Source organism: Euwallacea similis, chromosome 9 (assembly GCF_039881205.1).
Source record: "Euwallacea similis isolate ESF13 chromosome 9, ESF131.1, whole genome shotgun sequence".
Lineage (NCBI taxonomy): Eukaryota > Metazoa > Arthropoda > Insecta > Coleoptera > Curculionidae > Euwallacea > Euwallacea similis.
The window spans coordinates 3,335,714-3,351,946 of record NC_089617.1 but is presented as its reverse complement, the minus strand read 5'-3'; the positions used below and the strand labels follow the sequence as shown (position 1 = coordinate 3,351,946).

General features: G+C 35.8%; 2 protein-coding genes across 2 annotated transcripts in view; one reads left to right on the top strand and one right to left on the bottom strand.

The window, feature by feature from the left end:
- The window catches only part of LOC136411139 (translation machinery-associated protein 7 homolog), a 79,934-nt gene that overhangs the window by 49,084 nt on the left and 14,617 nt on the right, over positions 1-16,233 (top strand). The window lies entirely within an intron of this gene.
- On the bottom strand, positions 7,228-12,273 carry glo (glorund). The gene is made up of 7 exons (XM_066393269.1): positions 12,164-12,273; positions 10,818-11,071; positions 10,604-10,741; positions 10,185-10,323; positions 8,470-8,675; positions 7,928-8,088; positions 7,228-7,532 (listed from the first exon to the last, which is right to left on the bottom strand). Exons 2-7 carry the CDS (start codon positions 11,068-11,070, stop codon positions 7,317-7,319), a joined length of 1,113 nt encoding a protein of 370 aa, XP_066249366.1. The 5' UTR covers position 11,071; positions 12,164-12,273; the 3' UTR covers positions 7,228-7,316.

Genomic DNA, 16,233 nt, shown 5'->3' with positions numbered 1-16,233 from the left:
TTCATAAGAAAGAATCGCGTATATTCCTTTTAAAAATAACTAAAATGTCCCCTCTTACTCCTCCGTTTTCATGATGTCATGTCACGTTTATGATGGATAATGCTGATATCATCTCTCGCAAAATTATGTTTAGTCTTTGTCATGTGGTGGTGCCTATAATTAACGCAAAACTTATACAAGATGTCCCAGAAACTATGGTACACATGAGTATTGAATACTAGAGTTAAAAAAGAGTGATTTTTAAGGCATTGTTTGAGGAGTTGCCACTCAAAAATCTCAGTCATTTTCTCAAGGTGGAACCGACGTTTGACTGTTTTTAGAAAATCACTTCTGATAAGCCTTCGATAACATTATTTTGCGGTTCGGAACTCTTGATTACATGGTTCAGGATTCTGTCCAAGGTGAGAGCTCAAATTTTTCCAAATGTTCTTTTTCTACTACTTGAAATCTAGAAATTCTCTGATATCTTCCAGATTTAGCGTCAGCATTACTTTTCTCTCAGAAGTCCACTTTTCTATCGATCTGGTAAAACTGAATGGGGAACGGTATGTAAGCCGGTTGAGAAACGACCTCTACTTTTTGGAAAATATTTTTCTAACTTTAAGATAATGTTCTTAGTTTATGCAAATTGGGACCTCTGCTCATTACCCTATACATGTAAGGGAGTTCTTGAACATGAATTTTTCGCACCCGTGGATTCATCGGGGTGGTGAATATCTGTGGCCCCCCCCACGAGGTCCAGATTTAAACTCCTTAGATTTCTTTTTTAGTTTTTTATATATAAGTTATTGGTATGTAAATCAGTATCTAACGGCCGAAAGGAATTGTGGAATACTATTCAAGAAGGTGTAAAAATATTTTGACACTTTTGTATAAGGCAAACAGTTGAATTATTTTATCTTTTTTGCCCTCTAGAACTCAACATTCACTTCTATCATTATTCCTGCGACATCCTGTATAAAACATTACAATATGAACACTAGGTATGCGCTTAATTCAAGAGAGAAAGCCCCTTAAGGGGGACATGCAAGAGAACCAAAGAGAAATGACACTTCATTCAGAGAGAATCAAATACTTGGGGACACATATACTCATAAAAGCTTAAGAGTCATAAAGTCCTCTTTAAGTCATGTATATATAAATTCTTTGATTTGAAATTCCTAAAAATGCAACTGGATGGATTTTTTTTTCGTAATTTCGTAATTTTCTCGAGGTTTCCACGAGTGCAAGAAGCAATGACATTTCGTGCCGAATTCAATTGAGAACCCCGGCGATCTTGTGGTCGGCCGAGGTGCCTGAGGCCTCGTGACTAAGGTGCGTGCATGGTTTGCGTGACGACCTGGGGCGCAACGGCCTGTGGCGCCGCATTGGGGTCGATGCCGATGCACGTCATGTTCCTCGAGATCCATTCCATCACCAACAAAAGCGATCCGCTCTTTTTCGACAGTTTTAGAGAATGTCCGACACATGTAATCACATTAGATGGGCCGCAGGTTCGGGTTTTGCATCTGCGAGGGAGAAATGCAATACTGATCGCCATGAAGATCAAGAAATTGTCCTTATTTGACTTCATATTGAATGTTAAAGTGAATTAATGTAAAAATATTTTAAAATAACTGGGAATTATTCGTAAAACCCCAAGAATTAGCGTCACCTTTTGGTTTTACGCTGACGAGGCTTCTTGCCGAGAAAAATTATGACAATATACTCAGTTGGTTAGAAATTACTTCACCTGGGATGTAATTACTGAACGCGGCCATGTAATTCATTGACAGCATCGTGTTCAAGTTAGAAAATGTCAGTTCAGGTTAGCGAGAGACTGAGAGAAAGAAAAAGACGGATAAACTCCTCATCACACTTTTAAGCACAAAATATTAAGGATGACATGATACCAGGATTATATGAGTAAAGAAATTGCTCTCAATAATCGACTACAAGGTGTCGGGTTGTCAATGTCGTCAACACTGATGACCACACACCTATTCGTTTAGAAATTACAAGCTTATACACATCCACCAGGGTTGTAATTCCTGAACGCGGCCATGTATTTTATTTACAATGTCACGTTCAAAAACCACACATCCGGTGTGAGTATGCTTTGAGTGCCTTAGTTTGTTATGTGCGGAAAGCAATAAGCTTCAAAAGCTTTACCAAATGAATACCAAAGAGATTGAGAGATATTTACTGTTGATGATCTGTTTAATGAACTCTGCAATGTATCTGATCTGCGCGGACTTGACTGTTAGTTTTGAAAATTCGTTTTAAGATTGTTCCTAAAACACATTTTTAAGTTTTTGCTGACTACTAAGTATACAAAAAATGTCTCGATTATTAATTCCCGTCGTTAATGCACTTGTTTGTTAAATAATTACTAATATATGAATAATATATAATGAAAATGATAATGAATATTTTAAAGATCCGCGAAATTAACCTCTCCGTAGAAACAAATTCTGAGAGTTCTCTATTACCCAAAAAATACCACTTTAATCTATTTCGAAACAGAGGCGTACGTGGACTTAACGATAAGTTCAGTTTCGATTTTTTCTATATGAAGTAAAACCCCTGAATAATTTAAGTTGCACCAATGAATTTCATGATGGAATCAATCAAACATTAGTGTCGCCTATCAACCGAAAAATTTGACACTTCGATCCATCATTAAACAGAGGCATGCGTGGGCTCAATATTCAATCGTACCCAACTTTAGCTTTGCAAAGAAAACTAGGAAATGTTTTAGCCTTTTTAACCAATGATTTTTTTCAAGTTAGGCCAATGGATTTCACCACAAAGATAGGTACTTAATAGTATTTACCTTTAGTAAAAAATGCACTTAGATCTGTTTACCCCTGAACGCACAATCCTGTGAAAAATACGGTGCGCGTTCTTGAATATATTATATTCAAATACCACACGATATATAAATATATAGATTAAGCATTAGAATTGGAAGTGACGGAAAATTACAATAAACTCACTCGTTGAGAAATTATTACAAGCTAAAAACACGCACACCAGGGGTATGATTCCCGAACGCGCAATGTATTTTTACAAGATTGCGTTCAGAAATTACACACACGGCGTTAGTGCACTCTTAGCACTTTAAATTTACCCTTTTCAGACAATACAGAATACATAATATTGTGTTTACTCTCTAATCTGCCGATATGGAAATTACCATAGAAACGATCACACATCAAAATCGAATTGAATCGATGTTTTAAGCCTTGGTGGGTAAGGACATAAAAAGTATCTACTTAGCTTTTTATTGAAAACATGACTAAATATATAGGCTTAATTGAATTTCAGGTAGGTACCTACACCTGTAAATGATATTTAACATACAAAAACTCAGTGGATGTTTTACGTACTTAGACTGATTTATGAAACTTTTCGAGTCTTACGAGTAATCATTCCACTAGAATGAGCACAAATTAATGCACTGAACCCTTGTATATTGTCGTTAATGATGAGCTTCACACACGCACACCAGGGGTACAACTCCTTAACGCTATTATATGTATAGGTACCACTGAACTGAACTGGCTCTCCCATCCAAAAATCCGTGCAAAATGGAAATATGATGTTCTCATTATACACAATATTAATGGCGCCCACTGAGGTGTCGACAGGTAAGATGATCTTATGAATAAAGTGTAAAGGCCCGGTACCACTACCAAAGATTTTTGCCGAGTCACTCTGTTTAATGAATTTTTAACTGACCCAAAGATGACTTGGCAGCAAGCCCAGTAGCTACTTTTCTTATCTACATAAAATAAATGACGTAGCGCTGAGTTAAATCTATACGTTTTTTAGTGCTGATGGTACCGGGGGAGGAACCATGATGAAGTCGACAAAATGATAATAATAGGAAGTGGAACTGGTCGATGTGTAAGTAGAATTCGTTACAATGAATGCGTTCAGGGCCACTGGATGGTTGGTGAACAATAAACATTTTGATGAAATTATAAATCGTGCTTTATATAACTCCTATAGAGTTTGGGAATCAAAGCTCTCTTGAATGCCCAATACTGAAAATGCATTATGTCAATCCCAATTCATACGTGATTAAGTCTGTATAGTCACAGATACCCTCTTCTAATCAGCGTATTGATTAATTGACTTTTAACAAGACGTTAACCACCGTATAATGAACGATTATTCCCCTTGAACACCCATCGCCAATGATTCCTTCACTTCCCAAAAGCAATAGTCACTCTTCATCAATTTATCAATAGAACTGCAACCCGAATTTGTCAGAGGATGAACAGGTAATACCGCATACTTCTGTTGATGTCTTAATTTTTAATGCAACGATCTATAAAACTATAAAAGAAAACCGTGAAGAATAGAGGTGAAAATTAAAAAAAACAGGAATAAAAATATATTTTGCTAAAATGTCATATAAAACTGAAATTTATGGGAAAACTTTCGAATTGTTACTCTAACTGGCAATAGTGCTTATCTGTTCAAATACTTAAGTGTCAAAAATTGACGTCCATGCTCAAAACAAATACCAAGCGCGAGGTTGTCATATTCTTAAAATAAACAAAGAATAATGATTAGTACAGCCGTTAGACATTTTATTCTATGAGAAGTTTTGGTCTATTTGAACTTAATTCTTAATGTTAAAAATGAAGCGGACAGAGCCACCTATCAGCCAACATGTAGTCCAATTATCCCGAAGTCTAAACCCTCTCAGCATTCGAAAAACTACCAGAAATGAAAATTACAATCGTTTAGAAGGCACGAATACAGTTATATTTTGAATAGAAAACTAAAATTTAGGTGAAGACCAGGCTGAAAGCACTATCACCAGCTACCTACTTTCTGGGCTAAACTATAATTAAATGCGCCACCATCTGTCACCAATCTCGACCTCTAAAATCTCAGAAAAATCCTTAAAACCGAAATAAAAAATCGAAGTTTTAATAATATTTAGTAAGAAACTAAAACTTCATGTATGTCAAAATTGCTACGTCACTATTCAAGATCTCTTTCTGCTCAAACAACTGAATGACAAAAAATTACACATTTAAAAACAAATGCCAAACACGCCGATATTACATCTCTGAAGTTATTCCACAGCAGAAGATTTAATAATTAACAAATAAATAAACATTTTCAGTTTATCCGAATCTGAATTATAGGATTCTTAAATGAAAGTGATGAGAATTAATTTAAATCGCCTCAAACCGATCTAATGTATATATGATCAGTTTTTATGCTCTTGTCTATCAAAATTTCGCGAATCTGTCAAAGATTAGCGTTTTTTGAAAGAAATATGCAACCATCTGTCAAAAACTAGCATACTTCGACATACGTCAAAAACTTTTAAAAATAAATGTTAAAGCACGAAGTTGCCACCACATCACCAAAATCGCGCAAATAAAAAATTTTCTTCCCTAAAATCCGATTAAAAAATGTTTAAGTGCACACCAAGTGTCAACAACCAGAAATTTCAAAAATACTTCAAACTGAACTGACCTACAGAGTCACCTACCGCCCAATAGCTCAACAAAGTCGAACCCATCTTCAGGTGAAAAGTAGAACTCGATCTGTCCCAGTGGAAGGTCGAACTTCCCATCCAAAGACCCACCCTTTTTACCCTTTCCCACGCGATACGCCATAGATCCATTAATTCCATTACCAAAGATGGGTCTGCGATTGGTCGAAACGCAGGTATGGCTATAAATATTTAACATGGCAACGAGCAACAGTAACGTGAGATTTGCCACTCGGGTTTTCTTCTTCTTTCACGTGCACCTGCAAACAAGACCATAGTTAGACTGCGATCGTGTATTTTTTATGTTAATCATGTAAAACTAAGAATTTTTTTTTTCAAATTTGTGTTTATTTATTTTTTTAATTTCCTAATTCAATTTCGGCCAACTTTGGAATTCTACTCCAGATTTTCGGATCCTCTTTAACCAAAATAAGACACAATTATTGAAAATTTTCGTTCCCGAAAACGTCCTTTACGGCTAAGGTCACACTTGCACAATGTTGAAAGTGATGACAAAAATTAAAAACTAGATGGTTATTTAGGATCCATGACACTTTAGGTACTTTTTCATTTTTATGAAAAAAAAAACAATAATATTTTTGGCATTCTGAGGACATTATCTAACGAAATAAATGTGGGTCTTGTTCATCTTTTCATTTTTTTTTCAAACACTTACCTGTTTTACGGGTCCGTAGAGCGAAAAGGGGTGCTGGATGGAGCAGCTAAAACGGGGTTTTGATGTATTTTTAGGGTAGTTCAGGTTAGTTTTGATGTATTTTTTGAAGTTTTCCAAAGGGTGACATCACTTCTATTAAATATTTTTCTTGCGCAGGGGATACGCTAATAAGATAAGATAAGGAAAAGTAAAGTAATCGTAATGGAAGAATAACAATAAATAAAGGTTTCACACAAAAATATTTAATACAAGTGATGTCACCCTTCTAAAAATACATCAAACTAACCTGAACTACCCTAAAAATACATCAAAATCACGTTTTAGCTGCCCCACCCAACACCCCTTTTCGCTCCACGGTCCCGTAAAACAGGTAAGTGTTGAAAAAATGAAAAGATGAACAAGGCCCACATTTATTTCGTTAGACAATGTCCTCAGAATGCCAAAAATATTTTTTTTTCATAAAAATGAAAAAGTATCTAAAGAGTCATGTCACCGCCGATTTAATTGGGTGATATTTGTCAGTCCAACATCTCTGCGAATGAGCTCATGTGATTGTGGTAGATACGAGGGTGAAGACATTTGGATCATTTTCAGTTATACTCAATTCTCTTAGTTGCTGTTCTACTTGTGTTGTCATGATGACTTCTCCTTCAAATCGAAAATGTCAAATAGAAACATCTGATATTCTTTGTTGTCAATTCATGGCTTGTGTTTGACCGCGCAACCAAACATTATTCTCTTTCACGTCGATAATAGAGCATCGGAAGACATTTGAATCACACATAGATAAGTTTCCTTTTGATATGACAAATACCGTATGGCAGGAAACGTCAGGAATTTTCGACCGAACAAATCACTTGTGAATAATTATGCACAAGATCTAACTAAAACTGGCACAAATCGCAGATTTAACCCTCTGTTTTCTCAGAGAACTTTGGGCAAACTAGAATCTTTTCCGCGAAGGACAAAAAAAAACACAAAATCACCTAAAAAATCTCATATAATCCTTGACCAGTCCAAATAAAGAGAAATATGATGTAAGCGATACACACATACACAATAATTTACAACTTAAGTAAACTGAAATAAGTCTCATCTTCAATACAATTTCCATTAGATACCGACGAATACCATTTAACGCCGGAATCTGGCGGGAGTCCCAATGGGAGCTTGCGCTTCGGACGAATTCAAAAACAGTTCGATGTAACGGTGTGACATGTGACTCTTGTCCTTGGACATGGCCTTGAGGGCGTCCTCGTGCGTAGAAAAACTCACGTCTGCTGTACCGGAGGGGCGTCCAATGTGATCAGTCAAAATATGGATTGAAGCCGGCTGTACCGGACTAAAAAACTGGAAGTAACGTTAGTTGTGTGTGTTTGTCGTTCCAAGTTATTAAAAACCTCAATACGCTGTGTAAGGCAGAAGCTTTTCCCCTGTATAAAAAAATGGATACTGATAGTCATCGCATTTGACAAATGAGAGGTTAGAAATTCAGCAAATGTCTTATTAATAAGTGACATTTGCTGAATTTCCGACCTCACTCATTTGTCAAATTCGATCACTAACACTATCTATTTTTTTCAAAGTGTCACTGCCCATTATTTATACACAGGAAAAATATAATCTGCTTTCGTAGTGAACAGAGAATTTTTAAGTGATGTAGTTTCTTCCAAATATTAGTACATTTCAGGCTAATTCAAATTAAAAAATGGGTTGTAGCAAACAAAAAAGAAAGATAAGGTTACCTCTGATATGTCTTGTTGTGAGGCCCTGAAAGGCAGACCTCTCATGTGGATGCAGTGGTTTTGAACTCCGGAAGTGGAGTTCCATGTGTTGTCTGGAGTGTTTCTCACTGGTGGTGCAGTTCCTCGTGCCTGGCCTCGGTTTTGTGATACCCAATAGTTATCTTAAGAAGAAACAATACTACCAAATAGAACAAAAATCCGAAACTCCACACCAATACACTCATTTAGTAGGTACGTCTTTACCAGTAATATTTTGCGTTGCAAATCAAGCTTTTGGAGACTTTGAACATAAACAATCAAAACCTCCATAAGCTTTAACATTGAGTCATCATAATCGTCTGATTGAGTTAGAATAGAACTTGAATTATCCTAAAATTATACAACTTTCTGTATATTTTATCCACAATTGTTTTTCCACAAAATCAGATTCATTTACACTATCCAAAATTTGTGCGGATTGGACGTTCTAAATGAGTGTATTATTGTCGCCTTTTAGAGGTAACCATATTTCCCACTGGATTTCCTAAAAGCCAAATGCCTACCGCCAAGATTGGCTCCTTTGAAATTTCGATTTCCTCTAGGAAGGAATCTGCCCCCTCCCGGTCCGCCGAAACGGTCACCGCGATCGTAGGGCCCCGGTCGATTACCGAAGGTAGTTGCAGGGCCCCTGGCGGGAGGTCCGTTACGTGGAGCGTAACCTAGGGCTTCGTTCAATTCTGACAGGCTACTGCGGAATATTTCGATGTATCTGGGGTGAATAGGAAAACCATTAGGGTCAAAAATCCAGGATATTTTCGAGGATTTTAAATATTTTAGGAATCTGCTGACAAACAAAAAAGTGCAAACAATGACCTTTGTAGAAGTATTCAATGAGAGCTCTGTATAAAACCAGCAGAGCTAGAGATCCAAGAAGGCGACAACTTATCTGTCACTGTCAACTTTTGTTTTGAACGCAGGTGTAGTGTTCCCTATTTTTTTACTCAGATTTTTGAGTATGCATGTGATTATATGAACATAAACATGTTCAAACAAGATTTGTTTGTATTAATTGTCGAAAATAATTTAAAAAATTTAGACTAAACCTATTTTCCACAAATTTTATTGTATTGCCACATATGTCAACAAAACTCCTCAGCACCCACTACCCACATAAAATGTGGGAGGGAAAGCTCAACGTCCGATCTCTACCAACAACGAAATTGTGTAAGTTTTCACTTCTCAAACAATGGTGATGTCATCAAAGTAGAACCCCCCCCCACATCTCACACCCGAGGATATCGGACGTACCCAGTTAGTAACAACGCCAATAACAATTGACAGTGACAGTTAACAATAACGAATTTTAAAAATTGATTCCAACGACCATATTGAACTATCGAAGAGTGATATTATTCTAAAAAATTTCAACCGGTAGGTTCCCAAAAATTGAAACATTCGTAACAGTGACAGCTGATGACAAGACCATTAATACCAACAGCAACATTAAATAATTATAATTTTAACAGATATTGAAACAATATGTAGAAACTTCACGTTATGCTAAGAAATTTCAACTTGAATTTTAAAAATCGAGCCGTTCTTACCGATGGGAAATATATATGGATAATTGGCAATTAAATATGAAAAGTCTATTTAAAAAAGCGACTGTGTATGACGTTAACAATAAAAAAGTAACCGAATTAGAAAATGATTGATTTTGGCTGTGTCTTAAAATATTCTAAGGAATTCCCTCGAACAGTACGATATAATACATATAGCCTTCCTAATATAAAATATTAAGTTACCTACATAAGAAGTCTTTTGACCGCGTGTCATAGGCAAATTATTTAGATTCCTTTTAGCGAATGATCCTACAATTTGAAAGAAAAAAATGACATTTTGTAACGGTTTCAGTTAATTGTGTTGTTTGTGTAGCTAACAAACCAAATTCACCATTATCCAAAATGTCCCTTCGGGTTCGATCGCGCAAACATAGATAACTGAATCGTAAAACGCATTAAAACTATTAACAATTAAGGTTAAATAATACCTCAATGGCGTGCCACGGGTCACCCCCCGCCCTCCATTCCCATCCCAGCCCCAAGTCTCGCAGACCTCAAGAGAGAAGCTTTGGCTGTTTAAGCATGATTTAGCCAAAATAATTCCACAAGAAAACAGGTCGAAAACGGCTAAAGTCGAATTTACGGGTGGAAACAATCATGCTTAACTCTAAGTTAAATACGTAAAAGATCTCTCCAGGCCTACGCCCTTACCCCACCTGTGTCCGATTTTTTCCCTGTGTTTCTCGAGAGCCCGTTCCGCCACTGCCCTGTTCGCAAACTGAACGTAGGCCTCCCCTGAGCTGCGCCCCGCGTAGTCGGTCAGCAGGGTTATACCGTTGGGCACTATCTCCAACCCTACCCAAAAAATACAACCACCCATTTCAAATTGAATTATTACCCCAATTAGTGCCATTAGACCGATATCGTTCACTAACAACCTTAGGTCGAATTTTATCAACAAAATTTAATTTAAATTTAGAAGAACTCATTTATATTCCCGATTAGGATGGATTCTTTTTATAGTTGGTTCAATAAAATTAACCGAACTAATTTGGGGGATTCAAAAAAACACCGCTATAACGCAGATATAGCATATCCTGTTTTCGAAAACTGGAGAAAAATAAACTTAACTTACCAGTAAAAAATTGTGCTATTTCTTCTTTTGAACACTCAAAAGGTAGTCCACGTAGGCGCACGCACCCATCATCATTTCCACACGCAGCCCCTGATCTGTTGACTATCCAGTCCATCTCTGCACGTTTGACTTTAAATACTAAAAGTACACAAAAAATGTATCCAAATGCATGACATGAAAATACAAATAAAACTGTTGAGAATGTCATACACACCCTCAATATAGCGGGAACCCATATGCTCCTTATCTCGAGTCTCTACTCTTTCCAAATCAGTCATACTGTCTAGTTCTACAAACGCTTCCCCACTTGGGCGTCCCTCCTTGCTCAGAGTAAGGTGCACTTCCCTAATGCCCTCTCCACCCAAAAATTTGGCAACATCATCTTCTGTTGCCGACCAGGGCAACCCTCTTAGTTTTACAATATAATCCAGTTCCTCTTTTATGCCATAAGGGATTTCCTCAGACATACTATAAATCAAAAAGTAAGTTGTTTTTATCTAAAATTCACTTTTTTATTACTGAAAAGTGGAGTCACTTTGCCCTTATAACAAAACTTTGCCCATAGAAAGAAAATTTAACATATAACAACTATATCTCAGAATGGAAAGAAGGCCTGTTAATCCCTAAATTATAGTAAATGGTATTGATTCTGATAAAATATTTATCTTATTGCACTATAATAGTAATGAACATTATATTTTTAATCGCACTAGTGCAAAAAAAGGACCAGGTGCTATTTTCCCACAAAACTGACATTTACAGTTACTTTCCCACACTAATTACCTGAAAATGACTGTACCATTTTTTACCAAAGTATGTACAGTCACATACAGTGTACACTCTTAAAAAAAATATAGTTCCCATCAACTGATGCTTTCTTGCTTGCAACTGTGATTGCACAGAACTTAGGCAAGCAATGTGGTGCAAAAATACTTTCCACAAGAATATGGAGAATAATAATTTTTCCAAAAGCTGGCAGCTACTTACCTGTTTACTTGCATAATGTAATACAAAACTGCAATGAATCCTGCCAATAAGGCCTTCAAGGACAAAAACTTGCAGAAGCAAAACAGCTTAAACCTTGAATGGAGAAGTTAATGCAAGTCTTAAGCTACTTAGGTGAATGAAACATGGCTTTCTAGAAATGCTAATAGTGTTTACACCTAAGTGTACACTGAGTTAGACATTGTCTTGTACATTGCAACTTAAACACACCTCACTAATGTAAATGATGCTTATAAGCTCTTTATTTGTTTTAGCAAGTCATATAACTTATAAACTGCATTAGAAAATTTTTTGATCACTTGAGGCATAGACTACCTATTAGAAAATTTTAACCCAGAGCTCAAGGCACTACATCTGTGTCAGTATATTTATATCTATAAAGGGCAAAACCCCAATACCCAAATAATAGTAGAGTCAAACTGGTCATAATCAATTCTAAGTGTAGGTAAATGTCTTAAATAGTGAACTTTGTGTTATGAGCTACCAAACAATAATGAATACAATGAACCAACTAAACTGCAGGAATTCTAATACAATTATTTAAGAGATACTTACTTCTTGCAAAAAATAGGAGTGATTCTTTTGCACCGATGGAAATCTGGGAAATTCAGAGAGAAAATCAAAATGTCTTATTTTCTTCTTGGCTTAATACAGTCCGATGCGTCGCTATTAATCTGAATTGTCAACTGTCAGGTGTAGTAATAACTAGTGATTGGAGACAAACGACAGTAAGGTCAAATTCCGAGGGCTTTTCAAATCTAGATGAGTGTTGAACGCAGTCTCGCTAGGTTTGATGGAACTGAATTTCGAAAACCTGATTACCATACATATTTATATATTCATATTTATTATTGTTTATATATTTTCATCTCGATATTTCATTTAAATTCATAAATTTTAAATAAAATTAATTACAACTTCAAGTTCTATTATTTTGATCAGTTCTGAAACCTTGAACCCTGTATGTGAGCTCTAAGTTGTAATGGATCTAACGCTGTGTCTACCACCACCATCAGTTCCTGCTATTTTGCTGTGAAATTTAGTTATGTGTTTTTAGTGCTTAGATATTTTGCATCTTTACATCAGAAATAGTGATTGATATTCATAAACCACTATGGCCCACACTTCATTACGAACTGGATTACGAGCTATTAATTCCATCTTCAAAAAATACCACTATTTAAAGCTCCAACCCTTTTTACAACTTAGCACAAGCCAAAGACAATTTGCCAAACTTAGTATTAAAATGTACTCCTCTTCACCACCAACAACTTCAATTCCTTTAAGGCAGTGCGAAGCAGCAAAGCTTCGCCTAGAATACACCTGCAAGGTATGTAAATCTAGAAACTTACACCACATTTCCAAAGTTGCTTATACCCAAGGAGTAGTCATAGTAAAGTGTGTTGGCTGCCAGAATAATCACTTGATTGCTGATAATTTGAAGTGGTTTACTGATCTCAATGGCAAAAGGAACATAGAGGAGATATTGGCTGAAAAAGGAGAAATTGTGAAAAGGGGCAATGTAGTTGAGGTTGAATCAGTAAAAGGAAGTGATGTATTAAAATCGTGAAATATTGTAAAACCTGCAAATAAAGTGTCTTAACTAAATATCAGATACCATTTTAAGATTTTTAAAATACCTATAATAGTGATGTTGAGCACTCCAGATACATTTTTAGTAGTAATGATTTGGAGGTTTCAAACCAAGAATTCTATAAATATATATATAACATAAATTGAAAACAGAATTATTGACTACTTTGTTTATGTATTTCTCTTTATTGCATTAGGACGCGAGGGAGTTTCAAATCAAAGAAGGGGAACAAATTGATAATCTTTTGCTGTTTGTCCTTGTTTCAACTTGACTTAATATTGACGATTAAAGATAGTTTTAAGAATTTGTTGCAAAAGTACAACAATACTTTATTTACTTGTAATGTAATATTACAAAAAGAATTGTGGACTAATCTTTTATTGTGAACTGAGATCTACTAAAGCCTTGTTCAATACAAAACACCTTGTTGTACTTTACTGGTTTCTCCTAGTGTGTTGAAGTTTTTTGTAAATTGCTAGACACTTGTATAAAACTTGCATGGTATCGTTCTTCTCAAGATATAGCTGGTATTTCAAGTTCCCACACCCAATCTGTATAAATTTGTGAAGAGCAGACCATATCCCACAAAGGCCGCATAGTAATTGTTACTTGTTTGCTCTACCACATTACAGATTCAGCTTTGACTTTAGATTATCCTGACAGGACTCTTTTACACTGCGACTTATCCTTCCAGTACTCTTGGAATTTCAGTCTGCAGCATGGATGACCTGATTATACTCGCCAAAAGTATTCAAAGCCATGTAGAAGTTCCAGACGATTTTAGAATCAAAACTAATGATGTAAGGGATTCATTCGTTGCTTGACTGAGCAGATTATAATTGAGCTGCTTCACCGGCCTCTCTGGAGAAGCCTTCACACACATCACATTTCTATTGGATGAATTTCAGCTTGAAATAGTAGTGAATCGTACTAGGCTGTCCTCGATGCGAATCCTATCCATTTTCCCGTACTCTTCTCCGCTATTAGTGATGTGTTAATAATAATCATTTAATTCAATTAATATAACTGCCGTGCACTAAATGAGTGTACACACGGAGGTAGTTCTCTCGTTACACGCACGTGGTCTGAGGGAAAAAAAGTTCCTTCATGCATTTTCTCATTTCGCGTTTATTCGCAATATCTAGAAAATTAATATGCGTGATGTAAATATACATATTATAATAAAACTCTTAATCGACCCTAAATATAAGGCCAAACAATTTTGCCGATTTCATAGGAGTGACGTATATAGAAAAACGCACATTATACAAATACATAACAATTCGATAATATTAATAATAAGGTACAAAAACAATAGCTATAAATAAAATGAATTAATACGTGAGTGTTCTATAAATAAAGATACAATATAACTAAGCTAATATTAAAATCAGCATCCAATGGCAGTATACGCTAATCATTTACTTTAACAAATTAAGGAAGTGCTGTACCAATTGGGTATATCTTGATCGAACATCCTCGAGACGACAAAAAGGATTTGAAGAACATGAATTATATCACATTGCAGCTATGATTGCTCGAAAATGAAAGTATTTTGTGAATATTCGCAAATAATAAAACTGCACAAAAGAGGCTTCTAAAGTCCTCAAATATGCCATTTTTGCAGTAATTACAACCAGAATCCAGTAAATTCAAATTATTCCTATTTTTACACAACCTATACACTCACGGCTACATAACTAGAGCAACTATTTAATTAGCTGGCCTAACGGGTAGAAAGGGCATTTAATTAGTGGTCAAACATGAAAGAAAAGGACGGCGAAGACTATAGCCTTAAACGGGCTCTTAAAGTTTTGTCTCATTTCGACTGTATCAACCGCAATTTGTTGTTATTCAAATTTTAGATTTCGTCAAAATTTGGTGTCCTTGGACTAATAGGTTTGCTATTTATTTTTCCAGGTCAGCTTGACGTCACTCGAAGGGTAATGTTCTACTTTCCAGATGTCAGGAATATCAAAACCAGACCTTCAAACCACGCATATATTTTGATATTATATTTCGCAGGCAACTTTACTAGGCCATTTTATTGTCATTTTTCAAACCTTTGATGAAGTTTGGCTCGCTAGAAATTGACCAAAACAATTCGAAACATCACTCTACTTTTTAATCAATCAGAACTTTTCGTTTTTTTCAATCTCTTCCACTCTCTTCAGAAGAAATTTAACGCTGCGCAATAAAGCACAGTAACATTTCTGTTTTTTGATTTGGGAAGATTTTTGAATTTTGATAAATCAGTGATCGAAACTCTTCTTTTTGACGATTTTCTTCGTTGGCTTAATAAACCCTACATGAAAATCACGTCAAAATGTCATGTTTGTTGATATTGAGAAATGCAGGGCAGTTTTGTTATGTTATTTTTTTTTAAACATTGAAAGTTTGACATAATCCTCGAAATGTCGCGTAAAAATCAAAACATAAACTCTTGTTGCTTCTAAAGTTTAAGTGTTTGCAACATCATTTTGACATGACAGTAATTTTCACTACAATAACTTCTGAAAGTTTTGTCAAACTGTCATGTGTTCGTTGTGGATCAGGATTTCTGGAATGTTTAGTTGCGCATTATTAGGCCGTCACAGTGACGTCAGCGGAAGAAATAAATAGCAGTCGAAAGATGGTGTCAAATTGCCCTTGTTGACATTAAAGATTTCAATAGTGTTTAGAAACGTCATTTTCACATGTGTTACGTGCTAATTGAAAGTAAAGATTGCGGAGGCGTCCTGCTGTGTGATCTTGACGTCATTGACTTTCTGTCGGTAAAAAACAATGCGGTCTTAGAATATACACTTCTCGCAAATTACGTCAAAATCTTTGTTGCACATGGAAGACAGACGTTCTCTGATGGCAATGGAATGGCGTCAAAAATATCCTAAAGCTTCTTGGTAATTTACAGAGCAAAACTCCCAGATGATGAACTCATCTTAATATTTTGATACGTCTTGTGGACGAATTCGTAGCTATGACGCTAGGAAAAGACGGTATAAAACATACATTCCTTGGAAATTACATCAAC